Source organism: Danio aesculapii, chromosome 20 (genome assembly GCF_903798145.1).
Source record: "Danio aesculapii chromosome 20, fDanAes4.1, whole genome shotgun sequence".
Lineage (NCBI taxonomy): Eukaryota > Metazoa > Chordata > Actinopteri > Cypriniformes > Danionidae > Danio > Danio aesculapii.
The window spans coordinates 959,839-982,822 of NC_079454.1; the positions used below are offsets into that span (position 1 = coordinate 959,839).

Below are 22,984 nucleotides of genomic sequence, written 5' to 3' on the forward strand. Positions count from 1 at the left end.
TGGGTTTGTCCAATTTTGACCCAATGACTAAATCAAACCAGCGTTTTCTAAAGTACATGTCCAGTAAATGTATGATCTGAATCAGGCAGACTGATAACTGAAACATGCAGTTTTGTGAAGATATTTCCAGTAAATGAGTGCCAGCAGTTACCTCTCAGTGTGTAGTATGTTTGATGGCTTGCTATAACCTCTCTCATTGTCTCCTGTGGACAGACCTTCACCTCTGAGTGGAAGAATTCGGACCTCTTGATGCGATGCTTTTCCATTTCAAATATAGTCCTGATCCCCGTGTTCTGCTTTGGTGGGTTTGGCAGGTTTGTTACGCTGGCACTGGGAAGGCTCTCCAATGGATTTAGCCTGTTTCTGTCTGGTGAAGCCACAACAAGTTAATTTGTTAAAAACGAAAGGTTAGTAACACTACTGTAATCTGGCAAATGTTTGTGTATTTGTCAAGACTAGGACATTATGCAGTGCTAACAGATCTGCACATTTAGGCCAAGCTTATTTACATCGTGAACATTTTACATAGATATATTCTATTGCTGGAAAACTGTAAAATTCTGTGTACACTAAAAATGCTGAGTTGAGTCAATCCAAGGTTGGGTCATTTATAGACAAACTCAACTGCTGGGTAAATTTTCAATTTAATTCAAATTGCATTTTTTAACCCAATTCTTAGATTTCTTCATTACTGACCTGAGTGTTATATAGAGAAGCTCCTGACAAAAATGTAAAGCAAGACCAGTAAAGGTTTCATACTGGTCCATGATGCTTGTGAAGATGGGAAACTTTATATCCTCTGTTATCTGAATGAACCGGCGTTTGCTAAATGTATTCTTTCACATTTTTATTGATTTGATCTCTTTGCATCCATAGTAATCTGAGTGGCTAAATGTGACACATTTTTATTATGTTGTGTCTACAGTAGGTACACTCAAAAAAATGCTGAGCTCTTTTAACCCAAAGTAGGGCCAAACACCCACTGTAGCTACTGTAGATTCAATGTTGCATTAAAACAACCTAGTATATCTAGAGCATACCTACTGTAACAGAAACAGTTGTGTTTGTGTTATTTTGACCCAGTGTTGAGTTAAAAAAAAAAAAACATTTTAAAGTGTAGCTACTGTAAATGCAGAAACAGTTGGGTTTGTCCAAATTGACCCAGTGTTGGGTTGAAACAGTGGTTCTCAATTCCAATCCTCAGGCCCCCCTGCCCTGCACATTTTGTATGTCTGTCTTATTTGACACACAAGACAAACTTAATGTGCAGTGCGGGGGGGCTGGGGACATGAATTGAGAACCACCGGGTTGAAACAACCCAGCATTTTTAGAGTGTACCTACTGTAAATGCAAAAACACTTGTGTTTGTCCAAATTTGACAAATGTTGGGCAGTTGGGTAAAACAACCCAACATTTATTCTTAAGAGTTTTCTCACTATAGATGAAAAAAACTGTTGACTTTGTCCAAATTTGACCCAATGTTGGGTTAAAACAGTGATTCTCAGTTCCAGTCATTGGGACGACCCCGCCCTGAACATTTAGAATGTCCTCTTTACTTAACACACCTAATTCAGATCATCAGCTTGTTAACAGAGATCCATGAACTGTCAAATAAAAGAGACATACAAAATGTGCAGGGTGGGGCAGGGCGAGGACTGGAATTGAGAACCACTAGGTTAAAACAACCCAGCATTTAGGGAGTGTACCTACTGCGCAAGTAATAAGTTGGGTTTGTCTAATTGTGAACCAATGTTTGTCTAAAACAACCCACCATTTTTAGAGCGTACCTTATGTACTGCAGATGAAAAGCAGTTGGCTTGGTTCAAATTTGACAAATGTTGGGCTAAAACTACCCAGCAGTTTTTTAGAGCATACCTACTATTGATGGAAAAGCATTTGGGTTTGTCCAATTGCGAACCAATGTTTGGCTAAAACAACCCAACATTTTTAGAGCGTACTTTATCTACTGTAGATGCGTTTGAGAATACTAGACACAATGTTTGGCTAAAACAACCCAGCATTATTTTAGATTGTATAGCCAGTAATTTTACATTTCTCAAGTCATAATATAGACCCAGACGTGCCACCTCAGCTTAGACCATTAAACTCATTGGCATATTTGAACCAAACATGCTGTCCTCATCTACAGTGTGTGGTGATAAAATAACCCCATTACCTTGAGTTCCTGTAACAGACAGTATAAAGAAGAAGAGCGTGAAGAGATGTCCACCTTTCCAAGACATGCTGCCCTCAGATCTCACACTGAACCCCATGCTTTATTAAAGACAGCACACAGGCTTCAGGTGCTCCGTCCTCTTTCCTGGATATATCCGTCAGAAGCTGGAAAAGCCATTTTTGGTGTCTGAGACCTTAGAGTTGAGCGGAGACCCACAAACAGAGATTAAGAGGCAAGTCTGTGAACATAAAAAGTGGAGATAGCAGACGGAGGTAGATGATAGCGGTGTAGAGGCGTGACATTGTGTGACAGATTAGACTGAAGTAGTTAAAAAAGCACGATCTGTTTCTGGAATAATCTGATTATCTGATGCTCAGACGTAATCCCGCTGCACCCGCCTCATCCAATTACTGACTTTTCCATTCAGGCATCTGTCACCTGCAGCGCGGCTCAAGCACACTCTTCATTTTAGGTTACAGCTCCACTTTTGGCCTGGGGAAAGCAGCTCTCACTTCAGGGCATGATGTGGGAATGATGGACAGACTGGTGGGATTAAAGCGGGTGTCATTCTCGAAAACACACGTCAGTTCTCGGGATCATCTGTAGTGGCTTTTTAAAGCCTGTTGAGGCTGACTGCTTGCGAACTTTGACCCCTGTGCGAGGATGAGTGCAGGAAAGTTAGAAGTAATTACCACTGCCATTGACAGGCAAAGGCTTGGTCTATTAATGCTAAAGCCTTGGCATCAGATGAATGGCGTTAATTCATTGCGTTTCTTTATTGTCAATCCACCACATCACGCAATAAATGTGGTGCACAGTCAGTATTTGCTTTGTTTTAGTAATTAAACAATTATATATTAGTAGGTACTGTCATTTTATGTTATATACACCCACTGGCCACTTTATTAGGTACACCTTACTTGTACTGGGTTGGACCCGCTTTTGCCTTCAGAACTACCTTAATCCTTCGTGGCAGAGATTCAACAAGCTACTGGAAATATTTCTCAGAGATTTTGCTCCATATTGACATGATAGCATCACACAGTTGCTGCAGATTTGTCGGCTGAACATTCATGATGCAAATCTCTCGTCCCCAAAGCTGCTCTATTGGATTGAGCTCTGGTGACTGTGGAGGCCATTTGAGTACAGTGAACTCATTGTCATGTTCAAGAAACCAGTCTGAGATGATTGGGGCTTTATGACATGGTGCGTTATCCTGCTGGAAGTAGCCATCAGAAGATGGAGACACTGTGGTCATAAAGGGATGGACATGGTCAGTACAATACTCAGGTAGGCTGTGGTGTTGATGCTCATTTGGTACTAATGGACCCAAAGTGTGCCAAGAAAATCTCCCCCACACCATTACACCACCACCACCAGCCTGAACCGCTGATACAAGGCAGGATGGATCCACGCTTTCATATTGTTGACGCCAAATTCTGACCCGACCATCTGACAGGAGCGGCACCCGGTGTGGTCTTCTGCTGCTGTAGCCCATCCGCCTCAAGGTTGGACGTGTTGTGTGTTCAGAGATGCTCTTCTGCAGACCTCGGTTGTAACGAGTGCTTATTTGAGTTACTGTTGCCTTTCTATCAGCTGGAACCAGTCTGACCAGTTGGGTTTGTCAAAACTTGACCCAGTGTTGGGTTAAAACCACCTTGCATTTTTAGAGCGTATCTAGTGTAGGTGCAAAAAACAGTTGGGTCTGTCCAAATTTGACCCAGAGTTGGGTTAAAACCACCTTGCATTTTTAGAGCGTATCTAGTGTAGATGCAAAAAACAGTTGGGTCTGTCCAAATTTGACCCAGTGTTGGGTTAAAACCACCTTGCATTTTTAGAGCATATCTAGTGTAGATGCAAAAAACAGTTGGGTTTGTCAAAACTTGACCCAGTGTTGGGTTAAAACCACCCTGCATATCTAGTGATAAAAGAATAAGAGCAGTGTTTAATTGTTTTAAACCATTTTAAGGTCAATATTATTAGCCCCATTAGGCATTTTTCCCTGATTGGCTACAGAATAAACCACTGTTGTCCAATGACTTGCCTAATTACCCTAACTTGCCTAGTTAACCTAATAACTAAGTTAAGCCACTTTAGACTGATTAATAGCATCTTGCAAAATAAGTAGAAAAATATTATCATCATGGCAAAGATAAAAGAAATGAATTATTAAAACTGTTATCTTCAAAAAATGTGTTGAAAAAAATCTCTCCATTAAGCAACACTTGGGAAATATGTTTAAAATAATAGAAATTCCACAGGAGGGCTAATAATTTGATCATAGTATACAAGGTTATTTCAACCCAATTCTGCATAAAATATGGAGAATGTTTTCTGTCATTTCACCTTTGTATGACTCTCTGAGGTGTGTAGTGTGTTTACAGGAGCTCATCAGCTCACAAAGAGAGGTTACATCGGATCAGATGTCAGCATGACTCTCACCCAGACTCCTGGATCACACTGACCTGACTGAACATATTCAATCTTTAACTCTGATAATGTCATGTTAAAAGCTACAGTAGTTTGTAATCTAAAGAGCTGTCATTTCCTCAGCGTTCCCAGCCTTTGTATTTAAAAATACCAAGCCACACTAGTGAGTGGGCCTGCCAAACCACCTGTAGAAAGCCCACTTTTGTCTCTCTGGCACTTTAAAGGACCATTTTTGCACAAGACACTTTCTAACAATCACTTCAATAACAGCAACATTGTGCATTTAAAGTGTGCCTCACACATTGTGAGTGGGCTTGACAAACCACCTGTAAAACTCCTCTCTTTCTAAAAATAAAACCCCTCATCTCTTCTTACTGTAGCACTTTATTCTCAGAGCACTGCCAGTCCCGTTATATAAATATCACTTCTTGTGTGTAATGACTTTTTTGATGAATCGCTGAAGTCACTTTGAACAAAAGTGTATGCTAAATAACTAAATGTCCACACGAACAGGGGTATTTTCAGACCTGCACTTTTTTCTATGCAGTTTCGCTGTTTGTCCACACAAAAGCGCAGTGTCATATGACCAAGACTTTCTGAAAACTCCAGCCAGGGTGAAGAAAACTCAGAAAAGAGCTATAACATACAATCCACCCTCTGAAACCTCTAACGTTAATCGAGTGGTGGAATCGATTCATCTTCGGATTGGGTTATTACATGAGGAAGATATTGATTTTCTGGTTCTGGAGGGATCTACAGCAGACATCATCTTAAGGCGGCCCTGACAGTATCTTACTGTTTCTCTCAGCATTTGCTAAATAAATTAAACAAACAAGCATCTCATCTGTGTGTTGAATTAATTCCCCTAAGTAAACAACAGAATTCCTGAAAAGGGGCTAATGAGTGTTGTCCTGGAAGTCTAATCCGATTGAACTGTCTTGTTTGGTGTCTGGATAGCTGCTCACTGTCTGCTTTATTGCTCAATCCACTTCAGAGTCCTTACCGTAACACGCATGAATTACGTGTGGTATTAGGCAGTAGGTAGTGCTGTCGCCTCACAGCAAGAAGGTCGCTGGTTCGAGCCTCGTCTGGGTCAGTTGGCATTTCTGTGTGGAGTTTGCATGTTCTCCCTGTGTTGGCGTGGATTTCCTCCGAGTGCTCCGATTTCCCCCACAATTCCTAAGGCGTGTGGTATAGGTGAATTGGGTTAGCTAAAATTGTCTGTAGTGAATGAGTGTGTATGGGTGTTTCCCAGGGATGGGTTGCAGCTGGAAGGGCATTCTCTGCGTTAAACATACACACACTCACAGCAAGAAGGTCGCTGGTTCGAGCCTCGGCTGGGTCAGTTGGCATTTCTATGTGGAGTTTGCATGTTCTCCCCATGTTGGCGTGGGTGCTCCGGTTTCCCCCACAAGTCCACAAGTCCAAAGACGTGTGGTATAGGTGAATTGGGTAAGCTAAAATTGTCCGTAGTGTATGAGTGTTTCCCAGGGATGGGTTGCAGCTGGAAGGGCATCCACTGCGTAAAATACATGCTGGAAAGTTGGCGGTTCATCCCGCTGTGGCGACTTCGACTAAGCCGAAAAGAAAATGAATGAATTTTATCAATACCGGGGCGACGTGGTGGTGCAGTAGATAGTGCTGTCGCCTCACAGCAAGAAGGTCGCTGGTTCGAGCCTCGGCTGGGTCAGTTGGCATTTCTGTGTGGAAGAGGAATTAGCCGATCGTCTTGATCATGTCTACATGCCTAAATGCATTGAGTTGCTTCCATGTGATTGGTTAATTAGAAATTTGTGTTAACGAGCAGTTGGACAGGTGTATCTAATAAGGGGGGTGTGCCGGTGAGTGTAGTTGTTGTATTAGCACAGCAACTATAGACTTTCCACAACATAATCATTCTAAATATGTCAGAATACTAAATATTACTATAATATATACTATAAATTATAAATACACTATAATATACTATAATTATAAAGTATATATTTCCATATGATTAATAAAACGCAAAGTTTTCTGAGCAGATTGAAGTGATTGGATTTAGTTAATGTCTTATCAGTTGCACATTGTTGAAAGGTATTGAAAAATTCATGCAACATCCGCTGCAACCCATCACTGGGAAACATTCATGCACACTCATTCACACACATACACTACGGACAATTTAGCTTACCCAATTCCCCTATAGCGCATGTGTTTGGACTGTGGGGGAAACCCAAGCGCCCGGAGGAAACCCACACCAACACAGGGAGAACATGCAAACTCCACACAGAAACGCCAACTGACCCTGCTGTGGCTCGAACCAGCAACCTTCTTGCTGTGAGGTGATTACGCTGCACACTGCGCCACCATGCTGCCACTCTACATTTATTACTTTACATTTTTTGTGTACATACATTGACTGAAGCAGCGTTTCTCAACCATGTTCCTGGAGGAGCACCAGCTCTACACATTTCCATGTCTCCTTAACCAAACACACCCGATTCAGATCATCAGCTCATTAGCAGAGACTGAAAGAGCTGTAATGGGTGTGACAGACAAAGGAGACATCCTAAACATGCAGTGATGCTGGTCCTCCAGGAAAGTGGTTGAGAAACACTGGACTAAAGTGTGCTGTTAATCATTATCATCATGTTATATCCATGACACACTTTACATTCATTACATGTTTTATATCCAGCATCTTTCTGCTTTTCAATAATAATACGTTTTTGTAACTTATTTGACTTGTTGGACCAGCCTTGACTGTTTAATGCATTTTATTATGTATCAAAAAGCAATGTTTCCTTTCTTATTAAACATGTTTAATAGCACATAAAAAAAATAAAACGTTATCTAAAAATAGTCATCTAAAAAGCCAGAACATGTTACCCGTTATGGACTACAATTTTGCAAATAATCTCTAACTACAAACTTTTACAATTCGTTATTATTTTTTTACTTTGATTAGTAATAATATTAATTTTTTTTTAATTGAATGTACTTCATTGCATACAGTGTGGATTCTGTGGAAAAATCCGGCTGGTTCTGTTTAAATTGTGAATATTAATTAGTAGGCGGGGCGTTTGCGTGGAGGGCGTGGTTATTCTGTTTAACGTCTGAATACTCTCGTCGGCATTTAGCAGTGATTTATCAATGGATTTTCTAGAAAAAAAACGCTTTATTCGAGTTTCATGTGATATTTATTAATAGCAACAAACCTCATATAAGTATCTCAGGTTAACTGTTGATTGAAGAAGAAGCAGAATGGAGGAGAAATCTGCCTCATGTCCTGAGGGTAATGTTAAAATCAGACAGAAAGGCTAACGTTATTATCAGAATACAGATGAATGATAATCTGTCTGATCGTCCTTATAAAATATACTGTCTCAGCAGTTAATAAACTGTTATTAAATGGGTAAAGTGATTTATATCATTAGCTTATCTGCTGTTAAACTGTTATATCATTAGCATATCTGCTGTTAAACTGTTAACTGTTCAGTTCTGTTGTAAGTTAGCCTGTGTTCATTATTAGCATTCATCATTCGTGCCAGACATTATTTCCAGCGTGGACATTTATGCTGGCAGCTGTGTCGTAGAGTTATTATTATTCATATTATAATTATTATTATTATTACAGATATTTATGTTTCCTCATGTATTGACTTTGTGGAAACAGTTCACTAAAGTAACCTCACCCGTAGCCTACTAATTAAACTAAATCATCAACATGTCTGCCATGACATTGTTCTGATAGAGCACATTATTTAGAGTTTCCTACGATTTAAAAATATGTATTTGTAAAATTACATTGAAATACATACAACAAGCTATACTCAGGAGTTTTCCTTCGTGTCTCTGTCAACCTCTGCTGGTGGACTCCGGAACCACATGCTTGTAGTACTACAGTATTTAAAGACGTTTTAAAGTGTTATAAAGGCGTGTTTGTAACGTAGTTGATAACATTATGCAAGTTAAAGTAAATATTAGTAAAGTAAATATTCTTAAATGAGCAATTCCAGCTTTATGGATGTGACCCCACAGTCCAAACACATGCGCTATAGGGGAATTGGATGAACTAAATTGGCCGTAGTGTATGAGTGTGTGTGAATGTATGGGTGTTTACCAATACTGGGTTGCGGCTGGAAGGGCATGGACTGTATAAAACATATACTGGAATAGTTAGCAGTTCATTCCACTGTGGCAACCTCTGAATTGGAGACTAAACCAAAGGAAAATGAATGAATGAATGACCGTTTAGTGGAGGATCAGAATTCCAAAGCAAATGTCAGCCTTGCCATAAAAAAAGTTTTCACCAAAATAGCGAAACCCTTTCTAGATTGTTCGTCTAGGGTTAAAGTAGGCTTAAAGTTAAAGTAGTGTAAAAATATTCAAAAACATATCTGTCAGTAGATTTTATTTGACTTACCAAAGTCACACAAGTGCAAATTTCACATCTGTAACATTCAGGGGTTCAATTCAATTTCCCCTTTATTTGTATAGCGCTTATACAATGTAGATTGTGTCAAAGCAGCTTCACATAAAAGGTCACAGTAAATAGGAACAGTGTAGTTCAGTTTGTAGTGTTTAAGTTCAGTTCAGTTTAGCTCAGTTCAGTGTGGTTTAATAATCACTACTGAGAGTCCAAATACTGAAGAGCAAATCCAACGATACACAGCTCTACAGATCCCGAACCATGCAAGCCAGTGACGACAGCAGAGAGGGAAAAAAACTTCACTAAAGGCGGAAGTGAAGAAAAAAAACCTTGAGAGAAACCAGGCTCAGTTGGGCACGACCATTTTAATTTCTCCGCTGGCCAAACGTCTTGTGCAGAGCTGCAGTCTCAGTGGCGGAGGCTGGAAGCTGGCCTCAGCGAAGACTCGTCTGTCTCTGGAGCGTCACAGGAATCAGTCTCATGTTCTCCACTCTTCCATGACCATCGCAGTAGTTGTTCAGGATTCGGCCAGGTCCCGGATATGGAAACCTTGGGATCATCTCGTCGTTGGTCTTGGATCGAATCAGTGACTCTGCATAGTCTGAGGGCCTCGGGAAGAGTATCCCCAGGTGGAAATGGAGAATAAAGAAAATAATTAGCGTAGCTGATGTTCACAGTGTATATCAACAAGTTGCAGAACCTGTGTGGAAGCCCGCTAAGTGGTGCACTAAATGTATGATGCTTTTTCCTCATAAACGCAAAAAAATGTAAAATAAAATAAATATTTCTGTTCTACAGAGATAAATCTTATCGTTTTAATTTAGGATTTTTATTTTGGGTTAATTCACAGAATTTCTAGAAAGTATCTTGTAAACTGTAAACTCGTATACTGTTTTAGTTTCATACATAGCTTGTTTTTTCCTACATTTAAATAGGCAAGGCAAGGCAAGGCAAGGCAAGTTTATTTATATAGCACATTTCATACACAGTGGCAATTCAAAGTGCTTTACATAAACAGGAATAAAAGAAACAATTATAAGAGAAATAAAAACAAACAGAATAAAAATAAAATAAAATAAAAGCTGATAAAATGTGTTATAAAAGAGTTAAAAAGAAGAGAAAAACATAGTAGTTCGATCTGTCGGACGTAGCACAGTGCTCATTCAGTAAAGGCACAGCTAAACAGATGTGTTTTCAGTCTTGATTTGAATGTGCCTAATGTTGGAGCACATCTGATCATTTCTGGAAGCTGATTCCAGCAGCGAGGGGCGTAGTAGCTGAAAGCCGATTCACCCTGCTTTGACTGAACTCTTGGGATTTCTAATCTATTTGATCCTAAAGATCTGAGTGATCTGTTAGGTTTGTATTCAGTGAGCATATCTGTAATGTATTGAGGTCCTAGGCCATTTAGTGATTTATAGACCAGTAATAATACTTTAAAATCTATTCTAAATGTGACTGGGAGCCAGTGTAAAGACCTGAGGACAGGTGTGATGTGCTTTGATTTCCTGGTTCTGGTCAGAATTCTGGCCGCAGCGTTCTGGATGAGCTGCAACTGTCTGACTGTCTTTTTGGGAAGGCCAGTGAGGAGGCCATTACAGTAATCCACCCTGCTGCTGATAAAAGCATGAACAAGTTTCTCTAAGTCTTCACTGGAAACAAAGCATCTAATTCTTGCAATGTTTTTGAGATGATAGTATCCTGATTTACTAACTGCTTTGACATGACTATTGAAACTCAGATCTGACTCCAGAGTCACACCAAGATTCTTGACCTTATTTTTTGTTGTTTGACCCTTAGAGCCAAGGTACGCATTCACCTTGAGAACCTCATCTCTGTTCCCAAACGCAATGACTTCAGTTTTCTCTTTGTTTAACTGAAGAAAGTTTTGGCACATCCAATTGTTAATTTCATCAATACATTGGCAGAGGGTGTCAATGGGGCTGTAGTCATTAGGCAGTAAGGCTAGGTAGATCTGAGTGTCATCAGCATAGCTGTGGTAGGAGATTTGGTTCTTTCTCATTATTTGGCTCAGAGGGAGCATATAAAGGTTGAACAGGAGTGGTGCCAGAATCGAGCCTTGTGGGACTCCACATGTCATGGGTGTCCACCCTGACCTATGGTCACCTATACTGACATAGTATCCTCTCCCTTCAAGGTAAGATCTGAACCATTTGAGGACCGTCCCAGACAGCCCAACCCAGTTTTCCAGCCTATCCAGAAGTATGCTGTGATCGACAGTGTCAAATGCAGCACTGAGATCAAGCAGTACCAGCACTGTTAGTTTGCCTGACTCTGTATTTAGGCGGATGTCATTGATTATCTTTATAAGGGCGCTCTCTGTACTGTGATGTGGTCTGAAACCAGATTGATAATTGTCTAAACACCCCTTGAAGTTTAAGAACTTGTTAACCTGGTTAAAAACAACTTTTTCAATGATTTTGCCAATGAAAGGGAGATTTGAGATGGGCCTGTAATTGCTCAATATGGTGTTATCTAGGTTGCTCTTCTTCAAGAGGGGTTTAACAACTGCAGTTTTAAGTGAGTTAGGAAAAATCCCCGAGAGAAGTGAAGCATTTACCACTTTTAGAAGATCCATTTCTAAGCAGGTAAATACCGTTTTAAAGAATGATGTGGGGAGCGTGTCGAGACTGCAGGTTGATGTTTTCATAATTTGCACGATCTCTTCTAAGATTTTGCCATTAATTCCCATGAAATCGGACATAATGTCTGATTTCTTAAGTTGTGGTTGAGCTAGTCTGACGTCGACACAATTTGGCTGATTGGATGAGCTGATTGCCTTTCTGATATTATTGATCTTGTCAGTAAAGAAATGAGCAAACTCATTACATTTGCTTTCAGAGAGTAGCTCACTGGGAATCCGACTGGGGGGGGTTGTGAGTTTCTCTATCGTTGCAAAGAGTTTACGAGCATTGTTTACGTTGCTGTTTATAAGGCTTGAAAAGAAAGTCTGCCTAGCAGTTTTTAGTTCCATATTAAAAGCACGAAGACTGTCTTTATAGATATTATAATGGATTACTAGTTTGGTCTTTCTCCACATACGCTCAGCTTTTCTGCACTGTCTTTTCGTCATTTGAATTCTTGGGGACCTAGTCCAGGAACCCCTTTGGCTGCTAGTTATCTTCTTGGCTTTAACAGGAGCAATGTCATCTATGACATTCTTAACTTTAGAGTTAAACAAATCAAGAAGAGAATCAGCAGAGTCTGCAGATATACTTGGTGCTAGCGATATGGCCTTCATAAACTGCTCATTAGTGTTCTCATTGATGCATCTCTTTCTGACAGAGACAGATCTGTCTTTAATAGCTGGAGTGATCAATATATCAAAGAAAATACAGAAATGATCAGATAGTGCAACATCCTTAACAACAGTTGATGAAATGTGTAAACCCTTAGTTATAAGTAGATCAAGAGTGTGTCCACGATTGTGTGTGGGTCCTTGAACATGCTGAGTCAGATCAAAAGTGTTCAAAACAGTCATCAGTTCTTTTACAGCATTGATTTCTGGATTATCAATGTGAATATTAAAATCCCCAGCAATGGTAAAATAGTCAAATTCAGAGGTTACTATTGATAACAGCTCTGTAAAATCATCAATAAAAGCTGGAGAATATTTTGGAGGTCTGTAGATAATGATCAGTAAGATACGTGGAGCACCTTTTAGTGCTATACTCAGATATTCAAAAGACAAAAAGTCACCAAATGACACTTGTTTACACTCATAGACATCTTTAAACAGGGCAGCAATGCCTCCACCTCTCCTATTGGCTCTGCAAACACTCAAAAAGTCAAAGTTTAAAGGAGCTGTTTCATTCAGAACTGCTGCGCTACAGCTGTCATCTAGCCAAGTTTCATTTAAAAGCATAAAATCAAGGCAATTTGAGCTGATAAAATCATTGACTAAAAGTGACTTATTGTTGAGTGATCGGATGTTTAAAAGTGCTAACTTAACAGTTTTAGCTGTTTCTGCTACAGTAGTCTCAGATTTATATTTAATAGACACAAGATTTGAGTGATTTGCTATACGGCCTGAACAAGTCTTCGGTTTTCTGTCACGTAATACAACACATATATGTGTAGAGAAAGCTACAGGCACACTGGGTTCCTGCTTGTTCTGTAAACATCTGATAAAGACACTGTTATCTAAGCAGGCACCCGAGACACATCATGGAGAGCAGTTTTGTTCACCAGCTGAGGATGGTGCGTTGTTGTTTGGGCCCTGGCGGTGGGGCAAATGTCGGAGGGCTCTTCCACGTGGGCTCAGAGGTGGTTGTGGAGCAGGCCGCTTTTTGGTTGGTAACTGGGGGCTTGCGGCGATGGAGTGTGAAAGTTTAGTTCCAGCATGCACCAGTTCCTCCATCTTTTTTGAGAAACCCAAGAGAGGCGAGCAAGGTGATAATGGGAACGTGTCTGGTGACAGAGGCTGTGGCTCTGGAGATTCTGGGTGCTGAAATATGTTTTCCTGGGTGTTTTCCTGAGGATCATTTTTTAGTGACGAGACATGATGCTGTTCTGATGCGTCACAGTCTGTCTGTGTTGAGCAGAGGGCCAGCGATAGTGTCTCTATCAACAGTGGGTGTTTTGGCTGCGTGGCGTTATCACTGTCCTTGGGTGATGCGTCAGCCCCAAGTCCACTCGGGAGCTGATTTGAGGTCCTGTGGTCATCTGGACATTTGCTGGGTGTGTATGTGCCATTTGGATTGAGGTCAGTGGCACATACAGCTGATGGATGATGGAGGGAGAAGAAGATATTGTCCTTTAGTACCTTTGCACCAAGTTTGTTTGGGTGAAGGCCGTCTGATGTCAACAGTTGTCTTTGGTTCCAGAAGAGATTGAAGTTGTCAATAAAATTCAGTCCTTTCCTGTTACATGCTTTCTGCAGCCATACATTTAGACCAAGCAGCCGTGAAAACATGTTTGTCCCTCTTGCAGGAAGTGGTCCACTGATGAACGGCTGAATTTTCACTCTTTCAACTGTTTCCAAGAGCTCACAGAAATCTCTCTTGAGCAGTTCTGACTGTTCCTTCCGAATATCATTCTTCCCCACATGGATGATAATCCGTTTTGCAGTCTTGTGCTTCTTCAGAATTTCCTTAAGTTCTTTGTTTACATCAGAAACTGTTGCATGAGGGAAGCAGTATGTCATTGTAGATTTGCTCCTAAAATTCCTGATTATTGAATCTCCTACAACTAGTGTTCTTATCTCAGGTGCGATCGGAGCAGAATGCCGCTGTCTAGTCGGCCTTGAGCCTCTGTTCCATGCAGAGTTAGTTGCTGAGTCATGCGATCTCTGTCTGACTGCATTTGGGGATTCTTCACCCATATCACTCAATACTTCATATCTGTTCTGAAGCTGTATTTGAGTCCGAGCTGTATTTGGGGTAGAGGACGCTAATGCGGCAGCGTATGATCTGACCCCGTGAGTACCCTTTGGTCTCGCACCTTGTTTATGCCAATGCTCATTTTCAACAGCTTTAATCTGTTTTTCAGTGCTCGGAATAGTGGTAGGAATAGATTTATGGGACTCACCGGCTATTTGCTGTGAGCGTCCACAATGACGCTGCAGTTCTGGTTGGATCGCAAGTAACTTTGTTTCAAGAACTGCAATCTTTTGTAGAAGTTTGTGGCAGTTTGTACAGCAGTGAGAATCTGAATTAATCCGATCCAGAGGCATTTTCACAGCCGTGTTTTCCCGTCTCAGGAATGTGAGCAGCTGATAGCTGGTAGCGGGAGGATTGTTTAGACGATAATTCCCCTCTTGTTAGTAAAGCTATATTCCAGAAAGTTTGTAGAATCGATGCTGATCATCAAGTTGTGTCGTTTGAGCACTGTGCTGATAGGCTCAAGTTAAAATTAGGGTTTAAGATATAAAAGCAAGTGAGCAGAGAGCGGAGCAGTAGGCAAAGACGTCCGAACAGTAGCGAAGCAGGAAGCAACCTTAATAAATAAACATGATCCCTTTACTTGGTTGTTTCAATATATTTCAATATTTACATTGTCTGTGAATTTCTGTTTCAAATTTTTAAATGCAGATGTCTATTTCATGATTGCTGATAAGTGTTATTATAAATTAATATGATTACCTGAAGGTAAACATAGACTTGAAAGCTGTTTTATTGAGTGTGTGTGCTTCTGTGTTCACTAGTGTTAACTATTGGACTAGCTCATGGTTGTAATGAATTGTTGCATTATCTTTGCAGGAGCCGTGAGCTGGTACATCAGAACCTCCAGACTGGCTGTGGCTTTGGCTATTATCAAACTCAGGCCACCAGGAGGAGCCAGACAGTTCACCGAATCTCTGGCTGAAAGACTCAAACGGCAGAATGAAAGCTGGAAGTCTAAAGCTGAAGGTCTTCATGAAGATCTGCTGCATCTCAGACAGGAGCTGCTGCTCACACGCACACTGCTGAACACGAGGAGCAGCGCTGGACAAGCACCTGGTAGGGCTGTGTGTACATCTCTGTCAGATTCATTCAGTAATGAGAGATGGAATGAAAAGACTTCACTACAGTTTCTCAATTTGTTTGAGGCAAAAAAATCTATCAATCAATTGATCAATCAGTTAATTGATCAACCAATAAAGCAATCAATCAATCAATCTATTAACCAACCCACCAATTAAACGAGCAATTAATCAGCCATCCAATCAATTGACCAAACAATCAATGAATCAATTAATTAATCAACCACTCAATTAATAAATTAACAATCCTATCAATCAACCAAACAATTAACTAGTTTATAAATCAATCAACCAACCAATTAATCAATCAACCAGACATCCAATCAACCAATCAATCAAATGGACAATTAATTAGTTAAGAAAATGCAAAGTTTAAAATCAACCAGCCAATTAACCAATTGATAAATAAACCATCCAATAAATCAATCAATCAATCAATCAATCAATCAATCAATCAATCAATCAATCAAAATTTTATTTGTAAATACCCATCAAAAATGTGGAGGGAAACATGGCTTATGTCATGGAAGGATGCAGATATTCTGTGTCTTGCATTTACAGGTCATGAGATTGCCAAAGTTCTCTCCCAGGATGACACGCGAGCAGTCAACTCTGCCTGTGACGCTGTAAACACTTCACAGACACAGGGAGACAGTGCTCCAGGACCATGCTTGCCTCCGACCCCTCCAAACAGCCAGAAGTTTACTCTCAAAGACAAGCAGTGGTGCCAGGACCACAGACTGATGAAACATGTGCAGTTCCTACAGTGTCTGAGTGGCTTGCGCAGTGGTTTCGAGGAGTCTTTGTGTCAGGATGGTGATGTGGTCTGGGATTCAGTAGTGCAGCTGCTGGATTGTGCGGTGGAGGATTTCAGACAGGCACACACTGGACAGCCTTTACGTCACCATGAGCAGTTGCATAACGCCATTCAGGTGGTGGCACAGACCCTGAGTCCAGGAGGAGCACGCCAGGGGTTTCCAGTGCAGCACTTTAGCAAAGTGGAGGATCTGTTGAAGGAGATGATCAACCTACTGCTAACCAACCAACAACTCAATGCGGTAAGAGAAACATTACCACGATATCATGTTTCATTTGATATTGATAATTATTGAATATTTTAATCCATTTAGGATTTTTTTTATGTATTTAACCACTTTATTTGACCAACATTACTAGCGCAAATAGTTTTAATAGTCAAAAACAAAAATATTTAAACTATATATCTGATCTCTTCATAATAAAATAAACACAAGTGTTAAAGAGACTCCTAAACTTGATCAATAAAATGTTGATCAATAAAACTTGATCAATGAAATGTTACAAAGTGTGTGCAATGGTAAAGATAGATCAACATCTTTAAGGTGTGAATAATAATGATGCGGTAAACCTCAAACTCTGTCAACAACACAAATGATGATCAAATCTGCGCTTTAGTAAAGGAACCAGCCATCATTATTCAAATACACACTGAAACATTACAGATTATAAAGTTGAATGACTACATTACCCATATGCTAAAACTCTTTCAGATGGGGAGATAGTGGTTGGGATGAACAAGAAAAGAAACCAAAAAGCCACTCTGGCGACATCCTTACATCCATTTTTATTTACAATCTCCTCACTGCTGCTATATGGCACTCATTTTCGCATGTCTTGTTATTCTGACCTGAAGTGGCGACCTTTTTCTCAAAGAATGACAATTGGACAAATCATTGCTGCAGCTCCGATGCAAGCTTATGGAGAAAAGTAAAAAGTGCTGCAGTATTTGTCTGCTCTGTGTTCCTCTGAGGTCAGCACCAATCATCTCAGACTGGTTTCTTAAACATGACAATGAGTTCACTGTACTCAAATGGCCTCCACAGTCACCATATCTCAATCCAATAGAGCACCTTTTGGATGTGGTGGAATGGGAGACACACTCAGCAGAGCATTTTGTTTGTTCTCTCCAAGTTAAGCATTCAAGTGCTGCAATATTCCATTAAGCATACATAAGCTTTGATTGCTTATTTCAGCAAACTCTGGCATCTGCCATGCCACAACCTGCAGCGTCAACACAATAAAATCAATGTCAATTTTGTACCGTGAAGACAGAACACAAAAAAATTGCAATTAAATCCTGCAATTAAAATGAACAGATGCTAGCATTGTCTTCATGATGATGTAGGACACACACATCTGTGTTAGAATGTCGTTTTTCATGCGAAATTTACCATCTATAGAAAATAGGAGCCAGTTCCTCTGCAACTGACTCACAGATCTGACTTGCTCAATTTACTGTATATCACTGGCAGAGGATGTGAAGTTTTGTAACATGCTGCTTTATATTAAGATATTCATGACTGATGGATTGATATTTTTTCACTATGCTACATAATTATATGCCAATCAGCAACAATGTCAGCTTTATTAATGATGGGTGTTCCAGTTCAGCACAGTGTGTGCAGTTTGCACAGATTCCAGTTCAGCACAGTGTGTGTAGTTCTCATGGATTCCAGTTCAGCACAGTGTGTGTAGTTCTCATAGATTTCGCATACAGTGGGTCAGGGTGGAGTTTTGCCATAATGTTTTATCGTTGAACATTGTGTACTTGCAAGGTTACAAACGCCCATCACAATTCCATGTGCATTTCCCAAAACTGCATGTAACATGATCACGCGGGAGCTTTTTCAGAGCTAACCATTTCATTCATTCATGTATTTTCTTTTGGCTTAGACCCTGATTTAACAGGGGTCGCCACAGAGGTCCAGCCGCAACCCAGTACTGGGAAACATCTATACACCCTCTCATTCACACACACACACTCATACACAATGGCCAATTTAGTACAGTCCATTTCAATAATTAGCATGGAGTAGCCAGAATGTTTAACCTCATAGTTATAAGTGCATGTGGATTAGCAGTCACAACAATATTTACAGGGTGTCCGTGGATCCTTAAAATGTCTTAAATTCCATAGTAAAAAATGCAATCGAACCGACCCCGTGAGGAAGATTTTGTTTCCGATTTGAAATCTACTTAATCTCTTTGTCTATCACCAAGAAGAACAACATAGCCGCAAGCAAAATCTGTTTATAGTCTTTGGCAAAACCCAATACCATGCTGGGATTTTACTTACGTAATTAACCTTCGCTGGGGTTTCACTTAAACAGAGGTTGCAGGGATTTTGCTCTATAACAGCTGCGTCAACCTGTGCATTAACATATGAAGAACTGGAGATTAGATTAGATTCAACTTTATTGTCATTACACATGTACAAGTACAAGGCAACGAAATGCAGTTTAGGTCTAACCAGCAGTGCAATAGCAGCAAGTGCAGGATACAGGTATAAGTTATAAAGTGCAGTTATAGAAAAACTATGGTGATATTTACAGATGGATGTACTATCAACATTATATACAGGTTGTATTAGCTATGAGCAGATTTACAATAAATGAATATATGTACAGGATGCTATTAATAGCAGAAGTGTGCAGATAGATAAACATAATTACAAATGTCCATGTGCAAGACAATTCGTCTTGTCTCTATCTAACGAGTCTTCGATCTTTTGAATCTATCACTTGTTCTCAGGTAACGTGTTTTAACTGAGCGCAAAGATAAGTTATATTAATTTATGCAACCACGTACACTGATTCTGCACATTTGGCAGATTGCTTGCCTTTATTTACTATATTGTATAATCTTATTGTACGTTATACTTTTATAATGGCCATTATTGATTATTAAACCGATATTCAGCAAAAGTGAGGGTTTGATTTTTCAATGAAAATAAAAGGAGGCAGGGATGTTATCGGCTCTGTTTTGTTATAAATATGCATACAATAAAGATGGCGCTCATATAAATATGCAGCTACATGACGTCTCAACATTTTAGCATGTATTAAGTTAATATAAAAATGAGAATGGGCAGTTCCTTATATCATGTTTTCATTTTATTGTTAAGAAAGTGAAACAACATAGCCAGGTGATGTGAATGACGTACACAAAAGTACACTGTTCCCTCTGAAGATTTACCCAACATGTCCTCGGGAGTTTGTTTTCAAACTTGCAATGGTTTAACGTGACATTTGTAAAGATGCAATGCCTTAGATAAGGGCTAGTTGATTTCCAGATGTATGTGTTCTTGTGGTGGTAAGCCAAATGAGGTTGAATGATGTGATAATGGCCATCCATTTGTCAATTTTCCTTCATTTTGTTAGCTATGCCTGTCTTTTAACATATTTCACTAATTACCCAATAAAGCCTAAAACTCATGCATGGAGCAAATCGAAACCAACCCTTCAGTGCTCCCTAATTTACAAACACTTCTATGTTCATCAGTGTAGTGTTCTGAAGAGAGTCTGATGTGCTGTCGTTCTGCTGTAGTTCTCAGTGCAGGGCTCGCTGTCAGAGTGTCTGCTGGCTCTGGGGGGAAACTGCTGTATCACCAGAACTCCACTCATTCAGCTACTGATGTCTCAGATCATTCAGCTTGCACAGCAGCTATGGGACGCCTGTGAGGTAGGGTACTGTACACATCCACCTTATTTTCGTGTAGAGGTGGTACAGCCATTAGTAAAGTTGTAACATTGTGTTATTAGCAGAAAACTGCTTGAAAAAATAAGATGAACATAGAGAGCATTGTAAGGATTTCATCAATCAAATCATTCCAGCTAGTGAGGGATTAGTAATTTGTTAAGGGAAATGCCTTTTATTTTAATGTATTTTTCTGAAGAAAATGAAATCTATAATGTACAGTGGAATTGGCACCATCACTAAAGCATCATAAATATACTGTATTAATGTCAACATTTGAAATACAGAAGGTAAGAATATACTCATCATCAGTTTAGTGTAGATCGAACTCAATATATTGTGGTAATGAACATCAGAATACTGTGAATAATTAATTTAACTTTTTAGATTGCCTTTTAAGAATATTCAGTGTGTTGCTTTATTGGTCATTCATCACAGTGTAACGGTGGCGGCGGTGGTTAAAATAAGTTTGGTTAACTGAAATGTTTAAACTTAGGGTGCCAGGTAGCTTTTAGTCTACCAATTACAATGATAGAAATTATTATGTAATTCCGTACCCAAGAATAACTCAAACCACCAATTACACACAAAAAACAAATTGGAAAAAACACACAAACATAAGTATAGTAAATTGTATTGAAGAGAAAAAAACATACAGCTACGCGACTAAGACTGACGAGGGTAAAGACTATCAAGCAGCAACAACCTGTACTACAGTAGGCTCTTCTATTTACTCTTTTCACAATGTGTTAGCAGTTCATTCCTGTCGTCACACGCTCACACAACACATGCAGATGGCAACGCAACACTAACAACTTACACCCAATCCACATTGCATCAGTTACACCCTCATCTGTCTCTATTGGTCTGTGGAATTGTCAGTCAGCTGTAAACAAAGCAGACTTTTCCCGCACTTGAAACACAAATCTAATCTTCAGATACTGGCCTGGACTGAGACCTGGATTCGTCCCCAGGACTCAGTTCCGCAATTTTGTATTCACCCACACTCCCCAGCCCATTGTGAGGGACTGGTTTTCTCATTTCTAATGATTGGAAATACTCAAACTATTCAGACCTTCCCATTAATTAATTGTACTTTTGAATACCATACAGTCTTGCTATTACTTCTCCAGCTTAATTTCACATTCTGGTCATTCACCGTCCTCCCGGTCAGTTGGGCGCATTTACTGAAGAATCGGATGGGTTGCTATCCTCGTTCCCTCGCTGATGATGATATCCCACTTGTAGTATTAAGTGACTCCAATATTCACTTGAACAAATCTTATGCTACAGATTCCCATTTTCTCTTTACATCATTCAACCTGAACCAGCTTACCACCACGAGCACACATAAATCAGGCAATCAACTTGACATTATCTACACTAGACTTTGCTCTTCTGATAAAGTCACAGTTAAACCATTACACACTTCAGACCACTTCAGCATTACCTTTGACTTAATCATAATCACACCGCCACCCTCCCAAACACTCCTGTCTTCTACACATTTCTTCTCTACTGTCTCATCCTCGCCTCCCTCACACATCCAGTTTTCACTTCTTGATGTTAATAGTGCAACAGAAACGCGCTGTTCCACTTTAACACCCTGCCTACATGAGATCTGTCCTGTCTCCACCAGACCAATGCACCCTTCTCCCTCTAATCCATGGCTGTCTGATGTTCTGAGAGAACACCGGACAGCACTCAGGTCAACAGAGAGAGCATGGCTCAAAACAAAAGCCCCTTCTGACCTTAGCAGGAATCAAGCCCAGCTGGCATCATTTGCCTTCCAACTCAATTTGACCGAAACCCTAAACTACACAACAAAAATAATAACACTTCGGACACCCGCAAACTTTTGAGGACATTTAATGCTCTGTCCTCCTCCACCATCTCCTTATCAGCTGATAATTTGGCCTAATTCTTTACTCAATAAAACACCTAAATTAGTCTGTTTCCCAACACGTCCATCCCAATTCTCCATCAAACAACACCCTCTACTGAAAATTCACTCTCCTTCTTCTCACTCCTTATGGAGGAAGAAGTATCTTCCCTTCTCTGGTCATCCAACAACCTGTCATCTGGACCCAATCCCCTCACACATCCTGCAGGACATTTCCCTGGTTATAGTACCAGCCGTAATACACATCATTAACACTCCACTCCTCACTGGCACATTCCTAAATACTTTTAAGCAGGCAGGTAACCCCCATAGTGTAATCGCAGCTTTAAGCTGTTCGAAATTGTCTACTACTTGTGTAGGTACTACATTTGAAATGTACTACATGACTGTTAAAAAAGTATGTACTATATAGTATGCATTAAAGAAATTTGGAAGTACTACATCTGCCATTTTTTTTCTGCAGAAATCCAGTCAGGAGCATGAGCATCATCAGGTGGACTGGGTCTGCTATCAGAATTCCTTCTATGTGTTCTGGCTGCTGGAGCGTCTTGCACAGGACAGTAATAACGGAGTAAACCAGGAGCTTGTGGTGCAACTGGAAACCAAAGCGTTCCCGCTGGCAGATGAGTTTTCCCTCTTCTCTCTTTACATGTGGCGTATCGGGGGGCTCTTCAGGGCTGGAAACTCGTGAGCAGATGTGAGCTCACTGCTGTCATTCCCAGCATCTGTTTCTTTTCATGTTACATGCCTGGTCTTAAACAACAACTAAACATAGTTACAATAATTTGCTTTACAAATAAAAAAATACTTTTAGAAGTCTTTTAGATGTGGCAAACTCTGCTTTATAACACTTGGCTGGAAGTCTCTCAAAGTTTACATGGATATCCATAATCAAATAATTTAACCTAATCAGAATCAGACAATAATATGTTTACATTAGTTTCTTTTAGACCCTATTCACATATCATGTCTAAATGTGCATGGAAATCCAATTCCTGCTACGACAAGTCCAACGTCCTCCGCAGCTTGCACTTCCTTGGTGACTGCCATTGCCCTCAACCT

At 40.1% G+C, this 22,984-nt stretch overlaps 2 protein-coding genes across 2 annotated transcripts in view; one reads left to right on the plus strand and one right to left on the minus strand.

Moving 5' to 3' along the window:
* LOC130248046 (interphotoreceptor matrix proteoglycan 1) overlaps positions 1 to 2,273 on the minus strand; it is a 34,106-nt gene extending 31,833 nt beyond the window's left edge. Inside the window, exons 1-2 of the mRNA XM_056481561.1 lie at positions 2,179 to 2,273; positions 152 to 378 (exon numbers count right to left, since the gene is read on the minus strand). Coding sequence (XP_056337536.1) covers positions 152 to 378; positions 2,179 to 2,273 — 322 coding nt within the window. The remainder of the gene's footprint in view (positions 1 to 151; positions 379 to 2,178) is intronic.
* Positions 2,274 to 7,852: 5,579 nt separating this feature from the next.
* On the plus strand, positions 7,853 to 22,741 carry mei4 (meiosis-specific, MEI4 homolog (S. cerevisiae)). The gene is made up of 5 exons (XM_056481366.1): positions 7,853 to 7,883; positions 15,242 to 15,481; positions 16,066 to 16,562; positions 19,870 to 20,004; positions 22,386 to 22,741. The coding sequence occupies exons 1-5, from the start codon at positions 7,853 to 7,855 to the stop codon at positions 22,611 to 22,613; spliced, it is 1,131 nt and encodes a 376-aa protein (XP_056337341.1). The 3' UTR covers positions 22,614 to 22,741.
* The last annotated feature ends 243 nt before the right edge of the window (positions 22,742 to 22,984 follow it).

Excerpts from the sequence above, each read along its gene's own strand:
- mei4 (XM_056481366.1), top strand. The coding sequence starts at position 7,853 with ATGGAGGAGAAATCTGCCTCATGTCCTGAGG. Across the intron at positions 15,482-16,065 it reads CAGCGCTGGACAAGCACCTG|GTCATGAGATTGCCAAAGTT; the intron begins GTAGGGCTGTGT and ends TTGCATTTACAG. Across the intron at positions 20,005-22,385 it reads AGCTATGGGACGCCTGTGAG|AAATCCAGTCAGGAGCATGA; the intron begins GTAGGGTACTGT and ends TTTTTTCTGCAG.